This window comes from Haliotis rubra, unplaced genomic scaffold (assembly GCF_003918875.1).
Source record: "Haliotis rubra isolate DU_JTF1 unplaced genomic scaffold, ASM391887v1 Scf20, whole genome shotgun sequence".
Taxonomy (NCBI): domain Eukaryota; kingdom Metazoa; phylum Mollusca; class Gastropoda; order Lepetellida; family Haliotidae; genus Haliotis; species Haliotis rubra.
Window position 1 is genome coordinate 2,379,207 of NW_025766003.1, and position 19,377 is coordinate 2,398,583.

General features: G+C 38.6%; 2 protein-coding genes across 6 annotated transcripts in view; one reads left to right on the forward strand and one right to left on the reverse strand.

The window, feature by feature from the left end:
- The window catches only part of LOC124275587 (protein phosphatase 1 regulatory subunit 37-like), a 22,436-nt gene extending 14,045 nt beyond the window's left edge, over positions 1 to 8,391 (reverse strand). For both annotated transcript variants that reach the window (XM_046711179.1, XM_046711177.1), the window contains exons 1-2: positions 7,965 to 8,391; positions 812 to 909 (exon numbers count right to left, since the gene is read on the reverse strand). In XM_046711179.1, coding sequence (XP_046567135.1) covers positions 812 to 909; positions 7,965 to 8,280 — 414 coding nt within the window. In that variant the 5' untranslated portion in view covers positions 8,281 to 8,391. The remainder of the gene's footprint in view (positions 1 to 811; positions 910 to 7,964) is intronic.
- Positions 8,124 to 19,377, forward strand: part of LOC124275589 (serine/threonine-protein kinase VRK1-like) — a 25,474-nt gene continuing 14,220 nt past the window's right edge. The window contains exons 1-4 of one of the 4 annotated variants that reach the window (XM_046711183.1): positions 8,124 to 8,148; positions 12,427 to 12,489; positions 18,111 to 18,257; positions 18,789 to 18,841. In XM_046711183.1, the coding sequence (XP_046567139.1) occupies positions 12,465 to 12,489; positions 18,111 to 18,257; positions 18,789 to 18,841 (225 nt within the window). In that variant the 5' untranslated portion in view covers positions 8,124 to 8,148; positions 12,427 to 12,464. Of the gene's footprint in view, positions 8,149 to 8,467; positions 8,535 to 8,741; positions 8,765 to 12,083; positions 12,216 to 12,426; positions 12,490 to 18,110; positions 18,258 to 18,788; positions 18,842 to 19,377 lie in introns of those variants that run through there. The other 3 variants (XM_046711182.1, XM_046711185.1, XM_046711184.1) reach the window with 3 other exon arrangements.

A 19,377-nucleotide genomic window follows, 5' to 3' on the forward strand; every position in this document is an offset into this window, starting at 1 on the left:
TGTAATAAGAGAATTCCAGAGTGATGTATTAAAGAATATTTTGGTCATGTGTTACTTTTGGTCTTCAAGCCTATGACAATTGTCACCAGGGGATAACCCGGGTCTTCAGCATGACGAGCGACCACTTTAACCACGAGGCTACCTCACCGCCTCGTGTCGGTTCGAGAGATAAAGAGAAGGTGAGGTGAAATTGGGTTTTACGTCGTGCTTGAGAATATTTCGCTCATATGACGACGTGCATGCGTGTGTATGTGTGGGTACTTGTACTAGCCCAGGCTGAAGCTGGTTTTATAGTGCTAGCCCACTGAGATACCATACCGCAGTTAAGCATGAATACCCCACTCAAACACATTATACTGACTCCGAGCCGACCAGTCCTTGTTGTACCCATTAATGCCGAGGGCCAGACAGGGACCAACAAGTACCATATTTTAAGGTCTTTTGGTATGACGCGGTCGGGGATCGAACCGAGATAAAGAGAAACAATTTTTACATGTACAGAGGGCAACATGACAAAATGTCATATGCCTTTACTCTTGCCTAAATAATCAGGGTGAGTGAGTGAATTTTAGTTTTATGCTGCTTTTCCTTAACAATATTCCAGCAATATCATGGTGGAGGGACACCATAAGTGGGCTACACACATTGTATCCATGTGGGGAATCAAATCCGGGTCTTCAGTGACAAGTGAATGTTTTAACCACTAGGCTACCACAGTAAAATAATCAAGAAATACATACGTATGCATAAGACTTTTCCTCATAATCATAGAACACATGGAAGTCTAGTTGACCAGTGTATATGGCGTTACCTGTACTTGTTGTATTATTCTATTGAGGGGCTTAGTGTTGTGTTTCTCACAGCTCAGCCTGTAAGCCATCATCACCTCGTGCCATGTCCATCCCCGGGCTGAAACATACATACGTAGCTTTAGAAATTAGTTAAGTCTGGTCCAGAGGATTAGTACCAGTGTTTGATATAAGTGCCTGCCCACTGGCCTGCTGCAGGTCGATCTGTGTCGGACCCAGATTTTCAAACTTGTGTTGGTCCTCATGGCCTGCAGTAAATGTATGTATTGATTAATATGTCACAGTAAGCTGCATTGTTTCACAGGAGGGCCTAAAGAGTTGAGCCAGGGTCTGCAGCTTCTAAAACCTGTGGGTTCAGATGGCAGCCTGATATTCTTTTTATTACAAACACTGACCAGTATAAACCTTTTATCACTGGTGCTTTCTTAGAAAAGTTAAACATGTTAAAAGTTTGTGCAGTGTTATGTGACATGGGTCAAGCCTTTGTCAGCCTTAAATATTCATTTGAGACTTGTCCAGAGAAATAGACTAAACCTAATTACACTCTTCTAGAGAGTTTGTACCTGGTGCTGCTTCAACAAGACTTTTTGTTTACTACGTTTGCACTTTTTGTCGGTTTTCTTCAGTTCCAGCGTTTAATGAATAGAGGCCAAATGACAGAATTATTCTTTGGATTTGGATTTTTACTTGTACACAACAATGTTAGCAGTCTTAGGCCAACTTACTAGCATTAATTTCAAGGGCTGTAGAACCATACTAAATTTGTCTTTGACAATTTCGGATCTTGTGATATGCCAAGAAAACTCAATCCTTTAAATATGGCATATGTTTGGTGACTCATTTTTTAATAGTTTTGTTTTTAATATACCGGTAGCTTGGTTGGATTTGAACATTATACTTACTGAATTTTGTAAAAAACTTATCATCAGTTCTCATTTAAAAAAACCCCGATTAAAAGCAGTACTTCAGATGATAAATCAGTGGAAATACAGTGATAGGTAGATAATATTTTCTCTCGTTGCCAAATGTTCTGCCATTATTGCCAATTACCAACCACAACCTGTAGCAAATCCATCTTATGACAACAGTTGAAATAGATTCAGAGTACTAAAACATGTCACCAAATTTAAAAAAATAATAATCATGTGCTGGATTGATCATGATCTAACCCAAAATCAACTGTAGATTCTCTGTCAAAATATTTCCATAAATGGCTATCAACAGAATTTTGTCCTCAAAAAAGAATTTGCTTGATGTGATGAGTAAGCTGTAGTGTGGCAAGCATCTGTTGACAATTCTCAGATACACATACACACAAACATACAAACAAAGGACCATCTGTGACACACTCAGCGTCACGTACATAACCATTAATGTTTCTTGATGTAAAGTTCACACGAAGGCTAGACAGGTGATAACTTGAGGTTCACTATAAATCATATTCCAACAACACTGCTTCATGAAGTGTCATGATTTGATGATGGTTGTGTAACTATAAATCCCAATCTTACTTTCTTGGTTTCATTTTCCTTTCCTTTTGAATAACCCTGGTTTAAAAAAAGCAATGGTTCGCTGATCAATGCTGATTGCTGCATAACTATTACATACTGATTTCATCGTCTTCAGAAGATCTAGTTAAAACATGTAAGTCTCTGTGTGTGTGTGTGTGTGTGTGTGTGTGTGTGTGTGTGTGTGTGTGTGTGTGTGTGTGTGTGTGTGTGTGTCAGTCAGCAATTTTGTACACATGTACTAGTGGGGTCAGCAATTCTGTACATACAGATACTACAAATTATGCTTATAAATTATGGGGGTTGGGGGCGGGATGGGCTCATTGATTTTGTAAATGACATGCAAGGAGGCAGGGGGTCACTTACTTAGTACATAATTTTATTTTATTTTTTTTTTGGGGGCTTCAATCATATTTTACATGCTTCTACATAAAAATGATCATCACCCCTCCTTAGCCCTATATTATGAATGGTCCCTAAGTACAGTAACATCTAGATACATGCATAGTAACCTGAGATCTCTCATTCTCTGGGCACATGGTCTCTGTTTAGAATCATGTGTATATGCTCTTTGGCATGTTTTTTTTAATGGGTAGCAGGGATTTAAACCTGTGAGAGTCTTTTAACATGTTTGAAGCAGGTAGCTATTGAAATCAGTATAACTGTAACACTGTTAGCATGTGATGAAAATTGCAACCAGACAACCAGGAGAGTGGGAGTATTTTCCAGCACTTCCAGATACTTGTGCTATTTGGGAAGTAATTGATTTCTCTGGCAGAGGCAGGTATTTGGCCAACAATAGCCTATATCAGTAAACATTTGCAACACCTCCTACTATCCAGTCTGTGGTACAAAATACAATATGGAAATGATTGTGACAGTGTTGAATCAATCAATCAATCAATCAATTTTGCTTCTTTGCACACATGCACGGACACATACAAACAAACATTTTCAAAGCTGGTTTGCATCAGTTTGGCTGGAACTCACAATGAAAATACTCAGGACCAATCAGACATGTGAGGCATTTGATATACTATTCACACTTTGTTAAGGATCAAATCATTGATTCAACAGAAAACTATGAGGAGGGGTCTATTTTGGTTTAAATATCTAAGCTTATTGTAAGCATGCTTGGTTTCAGTGTGTCACTGCATCTTGTAGATCCAATACCTGCTATTGACAGGTGTTGTGTACTTGTCAATGACTCGTTCCATGATTTGCAAAATGGTCGATTGGTGCCATGAAAACCATTTTTATGGTTACTCATCTATCAAGTGCATAAGGTTAGATTAAAGTGGCTGTTTGCCTAAAGAGGGGTTACCATACCGTTATTTATCCAGTTTTAAATGGGAATTTTTGTGATCCTTAGCAAAGTGTAAGTAGTATATATTCATTAACTACATTAGGAAAATGGCAATGTAAGTGAAAGTAACATCTGCAGTGGATGACTTCACTCACAAGTCCAAAGCCAAGTCTTGTAAAACCCTGGTCAGTAAGATAAGGTAACAAAACACAATATAATAACACTAAAATATACTAAAAATAATCTTAAGAGCAAAATTTCGGCTCGTAGATAGTAGACTCAAAAGCTTTCGAGACAGACTGCATTTGTATGGTGGCAATCCCTTTGGTTAAAGATAGTAACAGTCATTTATGATTTAGTTGTTGATTACAGCATCACCTCCAATTCTGCTTATCATGCTGATTACAACCAGGATATTTCCAGCTCTGACAGAAAGAAGACACTTGAATACTGTGTACTCCCTATCATTTTCCATCGGCACAAATTTGACAAAAAATACTTAGCATGTCAAGTGATATAGTTAAAAGAATTTGTGCTTTCTCTACATGTATCATACTGTAAACAATGGTTAACAGTCAACAGTTCAAAACACACGGCTTAACACAACGCACAAATATGTATCCAGTATGCACAAATGTGGTGAATGGATACAGAAAACATATATGGCATCCTGGACAAACAAAAATATACTTTGTGCCTAATTCTAGACAAGAATTATAAAGTTTCTATCAAAAAGTAAATATTACATCTTTAAGTACACTACACGTAGTACACTACACTATTTCATTACTTTACAGCACCCTTAAACCCTGGTAAACAATGTTTGAATCATATTATGTCATTCACATCTCTAACTAATATCTAATGCCATATGTCAGTCATGTGTTGCCATGGTTTCTATGGAAATGAAACCTTTTTCAGTAGGAAGCAGGCAAACTCACACTGAATGAGTGAAGGGAATGTCAACATCGTCAGAATATTCAGCTATTCATAGACAATTTGTACTCGTATTTTCATAAGATTTGTCAGGTTTATAGCACAAATGAAAATGACAAGTGTGTTCACGTTTTAATGACTCTCATCACACCTACCTACAGCAGGGATTTAACTGGGTTGTATATTTCAGTGGACACAGGTCTGTGTTAAAAACAGTCAGTGGCAGTATGTATTTACTGTTTTCATCCAGGTGGTTGTTTGAACGGGAAACAGACACAAAGTGATATGTGTATTGTCAGACTGATCAGCTGATACCATGGATACCAGTTCCGTGTATGATTCATTATTGTATATTTAATCCTTGAATCAATAAAGTCTATCTATGTACATCGTACAGTGAAATGTGACAGGTAACAGCCATCTTATGAATGATGTCATCCCTCAACAAAGCTGAACATACTGACTAGCCTAAAATTGGCTCTAAGCATCAACATGATTAATACCTAAAAGTGTTTTCATACAGAATTATATGATCATACTAAACTGACCACAGTTTTACTAGACATGGACTTGTGGGTAAGTTGCAGACTGTCACTGTATCCTGCTGTCCCCTTTCTCTATATTGTAGAAAATACTCATACCTATTTCAAATTACATGACAAATATCTAGTAACATGGTTCAATCATCATTTTCATTGGCCACATTGCTGTTACAGAATATTTTAGAATATCATGTTGTGTGCTGCATTACTTACTGTTAAAAGACTAAAGTAAATGTTCAACACGTTCAAACAGCTGCTTGTTAAGATACAATAATATATATTTTGGTAATTTGATAATAACAAATTAATAAATACCCATTTCATTTTATCTTTGCACATATCAACTAGTCTAAAGATACCACTTTAACAAAATTAATCATTTTGTAAATAATTGAATCCATATATCTTTTGAACAAATGTAGAAGGACAATAAAAACATGTTTCAAAATTGTCCTGTTTGATTGCATGTTTAATATAAAATTATGTATGATTTATTAATCCATATATAATCAGTCGATAACAAAATCGTATTTAATGCAGCACATAAAAATATGGAATGCAGTGTTCACGAATAGCGTCTGACACTCTGACAAATTCGGCAGATTCGCCAACGGTCCGATAGAAGTCTACAACCTGACAGTCCCAGTGTCTGACTGTATATTTCACAATGATTTTGACTGAAGTTGTTATATGTGACATGTGACACTTGTTTGCTGTTAATAAATCTTATGTTTGTTAATAATTTCAATGCCAGTTATAAGAAATGTTAAATCTGAAATGTGTGTTTAATTTTATTCTATGGGCCCTGTGAATTTTCAGTGGGTCAGACAGACATCTGAAACTTACAGGACCCAATGTCCTGTTACTTTGAAACACCATTCGTGAACACTGGGAATGCTGAAACTGAGAATTCAAATTCAGACATTAACATCTATGCTTTAAAATTGTAAACATATGCAAAACAAATAACAAGTGCATACACAGAGATGCAGAAACTTACTATGCATGTTAAGGAATGAATTCTGATATTTCATTTTTTAGTGCCACTCCTTTTTTGCAGTTTGGGACCCTCATTTAATAACCTGGCCTCATTGCACAAAGTCATATTAGTGCTAGGTGATCTTAACTCCCATTCCTTACTATAGAGTTACAATCATTGAAGCGATAAGGTTGCTACAGTTATGGGCTTTGAGACCTTTAGACCAAAGAAAACAAATAACCTAGGTAAATATCTCATTATCTATAGCCAGCTTCTGCTACAATGACTACAGCTGCAGTCAACTTGTGTAAGAATATCTCAAATAGGACTGCATGGTATTACCACGATTAACGGTATACCAGTCTATCACAATACGCCTTTCACTTTCAGTTTCAAATGATAACATTTTTTCTCAGAACCGGTATATTAGCAATTTAGGCAATGAAATATATGTGAAGTTTTGTGATTATCTTTATGGTTTAAGTTCACATCTACACAGGCTTTCATTCACATTGACGTTTTCCATTGTTATTGATTGACAAAACAGCATCCTTTACATACCATACATTTTATAAAAATGAACATACAATCCCTCAAAATCAAATCTAAATTCAAAATTTCTGTCATCACAACCATCAAGTATATTTTTAGGGCTTTTGTATGTAGAAAAAAGGCTCTGCATATACAATCAATGTCACTCACTTGGTCACTGTCAAACACTTAGGCTCCCAATATATATCGCAATACGTATTGGGATACGGGTACCATGTTGCAATACAATTTATTTGCCAATACGCAGCCCTAATCTCAAATGTTCAATAGTGATTAACATTACCTGACCACATCTTGTAACATATGAACATATCTCAGCAACTTCTTATCCATAAAACTTGTTATATATTCTCAGCTATACATTTACATTTCTCTGACAACAGTGATATTTATAAACAATAAAGTATTCTTGTGAATCATTAATTCAAAACACTGAGTTTATTTTGAGATTTAAACAAACGGCTTCACAGAGGTTCAGAAAAAAATTCACTTTTCCAATGACAGAGTCTTGTAAATGCAGGGCTCCAGATAATTTTTCAACATCAGGAGTACGTACTCCTTATTTGTTCAATATTGAGTACTGGAAAACCTTAAGTGTACATTTAGAGTACTGAATGGAAGCTAATGGACTATCAGTAATCTTGTGTTTCGTTTCATATATGCACCACAACATTGCTACTCTTGTGTAAACAGGTCAATAAACAATACTTTTTTCAGATAAATACGTCTGTAAATGATTCTAAGACCGTACACCATTGCTGTGGTGCGTATCTGCTACGTTTTCTAAATTATTTCCTACCGTATCGTGCATATTTTTTATCCGTACATAAGCCGATACGGCCCTTATCTGGAGCCCTGTAAATGTATCTCAAAGGTGTCTTGAATTAAATTGTGAAAGGTCAGAATACAGCACAGGGAAAAGGTGTGCAGTTAAGAGCATGGTTGTAATTCACTTGTCCATGTAGAGCAATGTAAGTACTGTACAGGCTATAAGCTACAAAAATCTTAGGAATAGCTGGCACAGTGTTGTAACATGTGTTAAAAAGCTGACACAAGTTAAAAAATAACATCAGCTCGAACAGCTGTTGGAATATAGTGTGAAAATTAACATCATAAAATATTCATAAACACTTTATAAAAATCTTTTTTGTAGATCTATCACTAATGACACTTGACAGACAAATGTGATCAGACAACATGCACAGATCTAGGTGACCAAAACGCTTGGGGTACTTCATTAATCAACTATTGTCAGCTGTTGACAAGGATAACTTGGAGAAAAACAGATATAGTCTGATAATGTATACAGAAGATTTCTTGAATGCTTATTACCATCCTTCCAAGGGTCGGGAGCGTCCTTGTATCCTGCGACAATTCCTTCATGAAACTTAACTCCGCGTTTCTCAAACTTGGCTGTGGTTTCTTCAAACGCTTTCTCTTCAGATGACGAGTCTGAATCGTCATTTCGCATGAGGGGACCCCCATCCTCGCAAGGCTGGGATCCTCCCCCACTTTGGTAAGCTACTTTGTTTACTTCCTGTCCTGAGGACGACGTCGGGACATCTTTCTGAGCACTGACAAATTCTTTCAGCTGACCATTTTCGGTTTTAGTGTCAGAGGAATGGCTAGTGGGTTCTGTCATTGTCATATCTACATATTTCGTTCTACGTCTATTACTTAAAATGAGACAGTCACACAGAAATTAGCATTTCTGGAAACTCATCTGCTTCTTTCTCGTGAATACTCCATTTTGTGGTTTGCGTCACGCCACTTCCGGTCCATCTGTGCAATGTGATTTATGATTGGATATGTGTATCTTATTGGCCAATCGGCGGGGGCGTTTTATCTCCCCACAGTGGCGCTTGTTTTGAAGGAAATGAGTGTGTGTCGGTACATTTGTCCGTGAGTTGAAATCTTTTAATTGTGTATGAAATAGCCATGGGACCAGGCCATCTGTAATATGTCTTCTTTCAGTAGACTATAATGTTGATAAGTTTATGTCTGAAGTCATAGAAAGAGGGTGAAAGTTGTGGATTGCAACGCTACAAAAAGCAATTTATCTGTCGAATAGAACTATGCTTTTCCTTATTTTGAAAATCTGTTCCCAGATACAACATTCTTAGTAAATATAGGTAGGCATGAACTGGTTTACATTCTGATTTGCAACCATTTTAAATTTGCATTTGTGAGAGAGGGATTGATTTATTTTGTTATACTGCATCAATGTGTGTGTTTGTTTGTTGTTTGACGCTGGTCTGTAAATATTTCTTTAAATCGAGTGATCAACAGCAGGAGCATCGGTCTACGCAGTTGGGATACAATGACATGTGTCAACCAGATCCCATTAGTTGCCTCTTCAGATAAGAATGATTTGCTGAATTCCAATTCAAACCCTGATCTTCACGGTCCAATGCATCAAACAAAGTGAAAGTAGGGTTCGAAAATAGTATTCATTGATTTTTGGCTTTGCAGCCAAGATTCAACAGTAAACTCGGCTAGCAAAGGTCACTACAAAACTTGCAAACGGGCCCACTTGTTTATTCACTCTGTTACTGATTAGCCTATTCTATACTACCCATCAAATATTTAGACTCACTTAAAGCACTCACTATATGCTATGTATATATATGTGGTTACATGAAGATGAATTTTTCCATTAAATAGGGGGAACCAACTGCAAACCGTATGCAGATGAATTGCATGAGGATCATGCATCAAATTGTTGAAAAGCATGTGCAGATATCATGCATGTGAACAGCTGCATTTTGGTGTAAAAGTTTGGTAAGAGTTCGCCAATTTTGACTGATTTTCATCATTTATTGAACTCATGAGAATAATCTTTCAACATTACGAATTTGTTTTACAATACATCAGTTCATGTGTAAACAGTACCTTTAAACAGTATGGAATCTTTTGCTAAATCTAGTTTAGAACAGTTGACTGAAGTAAGTGGCTACATTTACACTAGTGAGTCTAAACTTTTGATATGTAGTATAGTTCAGTCTAATAATTTTCATTGATTTATGTTTTTGAGCAGCAGTGTTTACCCATGCTAGTGTGTTGTGTCACTTGAATGATGGATTGGTGTTTGGGGCGCAGTGGCGATTCTACCACATTGTATTTATCTCTAACCAGGAAGTACTAGATAATCTGCTAAATCTGCATCTGGTTCTTGCAGTTTCCATTCTTATTCACGTTTTTACACCAATATAACTTGTTATGTATCTTATTATTGTCGTACAATCAATGTATTATATTGTGTACCTTGTATCACGATACAATACTATACAGTATTGCCATTTTGTTACGCCACCAGTCATCAGTGTAAATATTTGCTTCATCATGAGCACGATTAGGATTAAGGAAGTATTTCTTTATTTAGAGCTGACATTCAAACTATTTGTTTTGTTGCTGAAGGTCGATGTTGTGTATGCTTCAAGTTTCCCACTTGATATGATGAATGTCCCATGTTTTTTGTGATTCCTGTACCAACCTTGAATATGTCCTCATCACAGGAATAACTGTCTGATTGAAATATGTGTACCATAGAGTGGACCTCTGTGTACCCATGTAATGAGATATTAAAAAAGGCAAAAAAATACACTTAAAAGTCCATGGGAAGTAATTAATGGTTGTCAGTATAATGAAATATCACCTTGCTCAGCTTTCATTGAGGTGTGAGACAATGTCTCCATGGTGTAGTGGTTAGAGCACATGCCCGGAAAGCAGAAAATCGGAGGTTTGATCCCCAGGCACATCATGTCAAAAGACGTTAAAATATGGTACTTGCTGTTCCCTGCCTGGTGCTCAGCATTATGGGTAAAACAAAGACTGGTCGGCCTAGAGTCAGTATAATGTGTTTCATGGTATCTCAGTGAGCAAGCACTATAAAACCAGCTTAAGTCTGTGCTAGTACAAGCAGCCACACATACACTTGCATGCACGTCGTCATATGAGCGAAATATTCTTAAGTACGATGTTAAACCCCATTTCACCTCACCTCATTGAGATGTGAAGATAGTCGTAGGGCTACGAGAGCTTTGTGAAACGGTCTCCTGGCCCCTAGTAGTAGCACAACAACTTACGATTCCAGCCAGACGATGAGAGACTTGCCCTTATCACGTTGACATGCATGCTAATTTATCTAAAATCCACGAAATCTACACGATTTACTTCTGGTGGTCCCCAAATTATCATAAGGATGTTTTTGGCAGTAGAAGAAGCTGGAAGAAGATTTCACAGGGGGGTATTTGTTCAGACGCTATTTTGATCTAACAGTCACAGTGAATCCTGTTAGGTGGCTGACCCACCACCTATTTGGGGGTGCGGTGAGCGAGCTGCCTAAGGTGCCAGGCTAGTAATCCAGCAAGCTTGGAGGTGCCGGGATCAACCCCACCTGTGACCGGGTGTAAAAAACCTTGGAGTCAACTTTGTGTGCAGACTCTTTCAGTGTTCAGAGCTCCAGATAAGATTTAGCTCATGTGGGTACTGTACCCATTGTATTTTTTTGGAGTGGGTATTATGAATGTTGAGCGGGTATTTCATTTTCCGTTACCCACTGCTTTCAAATATGTGGGTATTTCAGTGATTTTACTCACCTAAGTATTATGTCATTGAGTAAGTTTACTATGCAGGTATGTTCTGCCTTATGTCATACCTAATAAAAATCAACTGAAATATAATGGAAATCATTTCATAAAAAATCACTCATCCTGTACTGACAGTACAACACTAGTCGTGTACTAACAGTAAAACTTGATAGCAATCGATGTCTTTTTCATTACGCAAGCGATTTTTATAAATATATTCCGTACACATTTGTTATAAACGTTTTGCGTATCTAACATTTTAAATGTTATTGGTATGCAACAATTATTTTTCAATGCGTAATTTGGAAATTTTCTATGCGTATTTTACCCAGATACGCAGCTTATCTGGGCCTCTGAATGTTGTCACAACCCCTAGTGTACAGTAAACAACCCTGTGCACTTAAAAGAACCCACGAATCCGTTGGTATATGACCAGATGGTGGCCACATTAATACGTGCAAACACCTAGGTGCGGGTACAGCAACCTGCAGTAAACTTCGACAAAGTACTGTGACTATGTGTCCCAGTCTACCCAGCTGTGAATGGGTACCTCGTAAGATGGGAAAGCCACATTAACTCGGTGCACCTAGTAGGCAGCAAGAGTTGTATGCTCCCCAGGGAGTTGAGATTAAAAATACGATGTGCCGTTGTGATGGACATGCAATGATAGAGGGAAAACAAAGCGCCTTTGAGCAGTTGTACTGGATTGTAAGCAATATAGCATGAGTCAGGATAAGGATAAATGTGTAAATTTTATGATAAAATTGATATTTTATACTTATCCTAATTCTTGATCTGAAGTACAAAAAAAACCACCCCCAGACTCGATTATTTACAGACCGCCGCCATATAGCTGGAATATTGCTGAGTGCTGTGTAAAACTGAACTCACTCACTCACTCAGCACAACAGGCTTCACTGTGGGCCCAAGTGTGGGCATATTTAGGACAGAGTATTGAGAGCATGGCTCAGGTCACATGAGGCGGCTTTTGTGAGTGAGTGCATTTTGACTGTTCTTGGGAACAGAGATTCAAGTTTCCACGTTACCGTCGAAAGGGAAAAGGAGATAAGCAATATAGCATGAGTCAGGATAAGTATAAAATATCAGTTTTATCAGGAAAATTACATTTTCTGGCCAGCAGATTATGTGAAGACACTGCATTTCATTTTATATATTTTCTAGCAATAGTTTGTTATATTTTGCAGAATATACCTGTTGAACTGAAGTCTGCTGCTCCACCAAAATGCCCAGGGCACCAAAACCTGCTGGTGAGAAGAGATTTGTTTGCAGTCTGTATCCCTGATGATTTATCATTGTTTCCGTGTCTTTTGGTTGTACACACAGTGTGTGCATGCAGGTGATCCATAGATGTAGAGGTTGCTGTTCTTTTACATGCCAGGATCTGCTGTTAGTAGGTTTGGAATCCTCATCAGCGCAGATCTCCAACACCCAATGCATATGTGGGCATACAGTTCACCCAGTCGTCATGTCCCAGAATTTCACTGTTACCCAAGAAACTAGACTTTCTGCTGATAATATTAATCACTGGTTTGTCTGGTCAAGCTCCATTGTCCATATCCTGCTATCACACAGTTGAAATGTTGCTGAGTTCAGCCCCAAACAAATACCATGTTTTCTTGAGTACAATAGTGTAATGCTAGAAGAGTGAATATTCTGGACAAACAATATTTCCAGTATTATATGCAGAAAAAAACTACATGGTATTCCTTCAGTGAATACAGCTATGAATAAACATGCATTAACAAACTTTGTCAATGAAAAATTGAAATTTGAGATGAAATATTACTGGACATATGATTTGCCATTCACATCTTCATTTCTGGTAGGTGTTGTTGTCCCCCGCCGCAACGTGGAACGGGCGACTATGTGTTCAGCAGCGTCTGTCCGTACATACATCCCGATTCTTGTTAACGCGACATCTCATGAACTGTTGTACCGAATGTCTTCAAATTTGGTGACAGCCTACATTGGGGAATTACCCAGACAACAGTCGATTTTGGTGACCTTGACCTTATCCTCAAGGTCACCACGACACTTTGTCCACTTTTTAAACTCTTGTTAAAGTGATATCTCATACACTGTTGTATCCAATATCTTCAAATTTGGTGACAGCCTACATTGGGGGAATTACACAGACACCGGTCGATTGGGGTGACCTTGACCTTATTTTCAATGTCACCACGACACTTTGACCGCTTTTCAAAACGCAATGTCTCATAAAACATTGCACCCAATGTTTTCAATTACGTTGACAGCCTGCATTGGCGGATTATGCAGACACCAGTCATTTCAGGCATCTTGTATGTGACCAAAAAATAGAAAGTAGTAAATATAGATATTCCATTCTTTAGCGGCGGGGGACATTGCCATATCAGTGGCAAACACTTGTTTTATATGCAATGATTTCAAACAAAATGTGTATTTATGCCTGGATTGCCAATCAAACAATTATTTAAATAGCCAGTTCTGAAAATATCCAGATTTTTTCCCACTTTTGTTCAAATTGCAAATTTTCTGTCTACCTATGAGTCTGACTATCAATATTGATCACAGAGATCAATAATCGTAAGCTAGATATCGATCGATTATCAATAAATATCATAGGAGTAACTTTCAGCAAAAATGCCAAAAATGTCTGAAAGAAATGGATATAGATGCATCACTGGTGAGTGGTGACATGTTTTGCATGGATTACAGCCTCCTGAACATAATTTAAAAGCAGACCATGAATAAAGTCTTAAAATTGTATATTGTGTGAGAAAATTAAAACTATTTTCTGTCACAAAAGTTAATGAACGATATTATGGATAACACAATTTTCATATCGATAATCATTACTCATTTTTCCTAGCAACCATATCTTGATTATCAATCATTTTAGCCAGCCCTATCATCCTATATTAATCCCTGGGTTGGCTGTGAGTCAGTATGCTGTGTCTTTGTGGGGTATCCACATCAAACTCCAGCACACTAGCTCAGTGGGCTAACACTATAAAACTGACATTCTGGACTAGTACTAGCAGACACATGTCTGCACATGTTATGCTATAAATACAATATTTTTCCTTATCCTGACTCATGATCTTTGCTTATCTCCCTCTTCTATGCAAATGGTAGTGGAACATTTGAATCCTTTGTAGTTGCCTAAAGCGGACGTAAAAGTACACTCAAACACGAGTTACCTCCCTTTTCCCACGTAAACAGTCATGTGACCAGCCTTACTTGTCACTTTCTCCCTTTTCGCCCCAGCGGATGGTTGGACGAGCACTGGAGTCCCGTATACAGCATATATCCTTTATATCTAGATCCTCTATTTATAAAAATTACGCTGTGCATGGTATTTGGCTATATCTAGCTTGTATTATATGTAAAATTTTGAAGAAATTATTTGTTTTTGTGACATATTTTCTTTGTAATGTAACTTGTTTACATTTCAGGAAATCTTGCAGTGTTTGCAGGCACCGGCTATCTGTGGCTTATCCTCACCCCCAATGCCCTTAGTGCATTAAACCATGTTCTTCCACCTTGCGTTGTACATATTGTATTGGTTTATCAAATCTACAGTTTAATCAATATTTGTCTTATATCTATAGACCAGCCATGGGTCGGGTGAGGAAGTCATCACAAGTCACGGTTGATAAATCTGGAGATCAAGCCGGTAACCGTATGTTGCTTGTTACTGCAGAAATACATAACCTAGTGCTATGTCGAGTACGTTGCAGGGGCAGTCGTCTGTTACGGGGGTCGAAGAAGAGATCTGCTACCATGAGTTGACACCTTCTCAGAGTAAGAAGAAGACTTCTTAATCATCTACGACTCAGAGGAGGGCATCTGTAGCTAGATTGGAGTCGATATCAACGACCTAGTAAGGCAACGCATCAGAGATCGTTTAACGAGGAGATTATTCCACCTCACGAAGTAGACGTGTTTGATAAACCACCGTTATTTCTCCCTGAAGTACCTGCTAGATCGGTGACACAGTCGACTTCCATGACCACTAGATCGTCTCCTGAAACTACAACAGCGGGCCAGCTGTTTGACGACCAACCACTAACTTCTCAACGTAGCGAAGTTGAAGCACACAACTCATCAGCGTTTGTGAACGCTTCATCAACGCCGCATCAGCTTCAGTCAGCGCAGAACGTTGATCCAGGCGAATACATGAGGCAATGTACTAACCAAATGATGGCCATGATGGAACGTTGGTTCGAGGAAGAGGCGAAGGCTTGACGGAACCTCACATCTACTGACAACGTTCGCAAACCCTCTGACCTGCGCGAACTTGTTACACCTCACAAATCTACATCTGAAGACTACGTTGGCGAACGTCTTCGTCATGCTGGCTTATATTATCCACAATGGGAATACGTGTTTAATATCACTGAACAAGATTTTACACTTGGAGCAACCCTTATTCAAAAGGTTTATATGAGCAGCGTAGAATTACGTGCGCTTTTACTCAACCAACTATTGCATCAAATTTTATCGAGATCTACGCAGTGCCAGTGTTTATCGCTATAGGAATGGGGTGTGCACCTCAACAACCAGGTTACATCAGGGAAGTGGTCGGAGACAGAACAGCATCTTCACATCAATCTGCTGGAAATGAAAGCTGTGATCAATGCCGTACAACTATGGTCGAGTTCGCTGAGCAGCAGAATACTGAGGGTCCACACGGACAACTCAACAGTGGCATTCTCCATAAATTGGCAAGGATCAACAAGATCGCCAAGCCTATTGCAGCTCAGATTCCAGTTGTTCAACATCACGGAGGATGCAAACATCTAGATAAAGGCGTGTCACATAGCAGGAGCCAAGAACGGTCTAGCAGACTCTCTCCCGACCACTTTGTCCATTACCCACGGAATGGATGCTCCACCCAGAAGTATTCCGGCTCATCATAAGGGAAATAGGATCCCCATGCATAGACCTGTTTGCCACCAGGTTCAACAAACAACTACAGACATTTGTTTCACCAGTACCAGATCCCCAAACCTGGGCAACATGCACTGAGCATATCATGGGAAGGACTAAACACATTTGCGTTTCCACCTCCGATCTTACTACCGAAAGATAGTGCTGTTTAAGATCAAACAGACACAGGCGCTACAACTGACTTTGGTCGCACCCCATTGGCCAGCAAGAGTATGGTTCCTAGACCCTAATAGAAGATCTCGGAAATCCAACCCTCAAACTACCAGAATGGCTGAACCTACTCAGACATCCGCACACCAAGCAAGTCCACAGGAACCCAACACTGTTCCAGCTACACGTGTGGACTGTATCAAACCTGTCTGAAGGAAAGAGGAGACTCCGCCAGAGCAGCAAAGGCAGTAACCTTAGTGTTACGCAGATCCACTCGTAACTTGTATGAAGACAAGTGGCAGAAGATTGAGACATATGCAAGGCGGAAAGGCTTCACAGCTATGAACGCTACTCATCCTCAAGTGGTGGAATATCTATGTCATCTTAGATATACTAGACATCTGAAAGGTTTGACATTATCCACATATCTGGCAGCCATCAGTACAGTTATCACTATGGAGTCAGGCATCAAGTTGACTAAAGTACCAGAATTACTTGCTCTGCTGCGATCTTTTAAACTGGAGGACCAGCAAAAGAAATTCAGAGCACCGGCCTGGGATCTGAATGTAATTCTACGTCATCTCATGAACGATGCCTACGAACCTCTAGAACAGACTACCTTCGAGCTGCTTACACAGAAGACTGTTCCTGCTTGCCTTAGCCACGGCAGTTCGAATGTCTGAGATACATGCGCTGGACTTTGGACGAACTAGATTCGACCCGGGGCACCATGCTGCAGTACATGTAGGACTGAGATGGGATTTATTGCCAAGAATCAACTACCTGGTCAATCAGATAGACAGTTTCATGTACCAGCGCTATCTACGATCCTCGGACCAGAGGATACGCAGGACTTATCCTTGTGTCCTGTCAGAGCCCTGAAGATATATCTTCAAAAGATTAAAACAAGGAGAAGAAAATTCAAGCACCTATTCATCCCGTTATCTACAGTGACATCAGTAGAAGTCTCAAGAACGACAATATCGTTCTGGATGAGAGCCGTTATATTGAGAGCCTACAAAGCAGCAGGACTAGAACCTCCAAGAGCTTCCAACCCACACAAAGTCAGAGCACTGGCGTTAACACTAGCTCTGCATGGAAATTGTTCTATATCATCAATTATGGAGGGCTGCTGAGGACAGCTGTTGAATCCAGGAAGTGGCTTGACCCACCACCAATCCGAAGGATTCTATGAGCAAAGATCATGAGTCAGGATAAGGGAAAATATGTAATTTTTAGAGTAAAATTGATATTTTATACTTATCTTGACTCATGAGGACAAGCCCTCCCAACCTCCCCGCTGGAAACACTTCGGATTTCACAGTAGATTCAGGTGCATGGGCAGAAAATCAGGCGAGAGTGACAAGTAAGGCTGGTCACATGACTGTTTACGTGGGGAAAGGGAGGTAACTCATGGGTGAGTGTGCTTTTATGTCCGCTGTAGGCAACTACAAAGGAGTCAAGTGTTCCACTACCATTTGCATAGAAGAGGGAGATAAGCAATGATCATGAGTCAGGATAAGTATAAAATATCAATTTTACTTTAAAAATTTTACATTATTGTTTAAAGCCTGATTTTCCAAATATCATGCATGAGTGAACAGGTGAAGAGATTATTGCCAGTTTTATGTTCACTAACTGCACAATTTCAAAATATTAGATTAATTATTTTAATTACTACGGTAATAAAGGTAAATATGCATGTGCAAATTGAGTCTTCACTTTAGTTATCAGGGTTGTACGGACCAAATTCTTTCAGGTGTGTAATGTTGTCAATTTACAGCTAAAGCCCCTAAAGCTCCTAAAGCTCCTAAAGGTCACAAGTTACCTGAAACCTTCCCAAAAGGCGAGGTTTTACAAGATGTATTGAAAAAACAGTGGAAACTAGGCCCCGTGATTGGACAAGGTGGATTTGGACTCATATATTTAGGTAAGGTTGAACATGTTAAGGAGGTTAGGATGTACTATTACAGGTAATTTTTTTACCTACATGTGATATTTTGTTATTTTGAATAGACAACCTGGTTTTCATTATGAGGCTGTTTCAGAGTTACGTGTGCAGTGTTTCACACATTTTGAAAAAATGTTTTGATTTAGAATGAAACATGCTGTGAGCATGATGAAAGGTAATCACCTATGGAAGTTTGATCTGGTGCTTATTGGTGATTTTTGTTATTCTTTTTATATTGTTATAGTTTTCATGATAACAAGTTGACTTTCCTGCTTTTTGATGATATAAGCTACTGAAAAATACTGAACAGCATTATTGTTTGAAAAGTATCCATTGCAATGAACCAAAACCAGGGTATATGTAGGCAAACTCCATTTCGGACTGTCACCAGATCAGGGGAAGATGTCATCTCCTAATGACCTTTGTTTGCGGTTGAAAAGACTTCAAAATGGATATTATATCCAAAATACTTTCACAGGATATTTAGTATTACATGGTTGTTTTCCACAGCTGATGAGGCTCAGAGCTCTGTTGGAAACACTGCACCATATGTTGTGAAAATTGTGAGTACATTTAGCAAAGCCAGTGGTCCAAATTAATTACCGGTATGTAAGGCCCCATGCAGATCTGGGTTAGAACTAATGGTGGTCCAATTACTTGAAATGATCGAAGATTGGTCGCAGTGACCAAACGACCAAGCAATCGATCACATTTTCCCATATTCAAACACTTGTTAACGAATTTGGACCTACTGTTTTAGAGTTTGAAACACTTGACGATGGAACATATCGCAGAAGTTTTCAGGGCCTGAAAACGGGTTTAATTCTTAGAAAACTCACTTCACTTACTGAAAAGTCATGACTGAATATTTCTTGCAGACTCTGGGAGGTTTATGTTCATGATATGTTAGTCATCACTTTAAGTAGCAAACTCATTCCCAACACTAGTTAGAACAAGTCTTTAGCATTGACACTAAACCATTAGAAGTGCAGAGGTACAGATAAGCTGCGTATGTGCGTAAATTACGCAAATATTTATGTGAAAACTCAATTCCTATTAAGTCTGTTGCGTACAAGTACACTTGAACTTTTGTAAATAC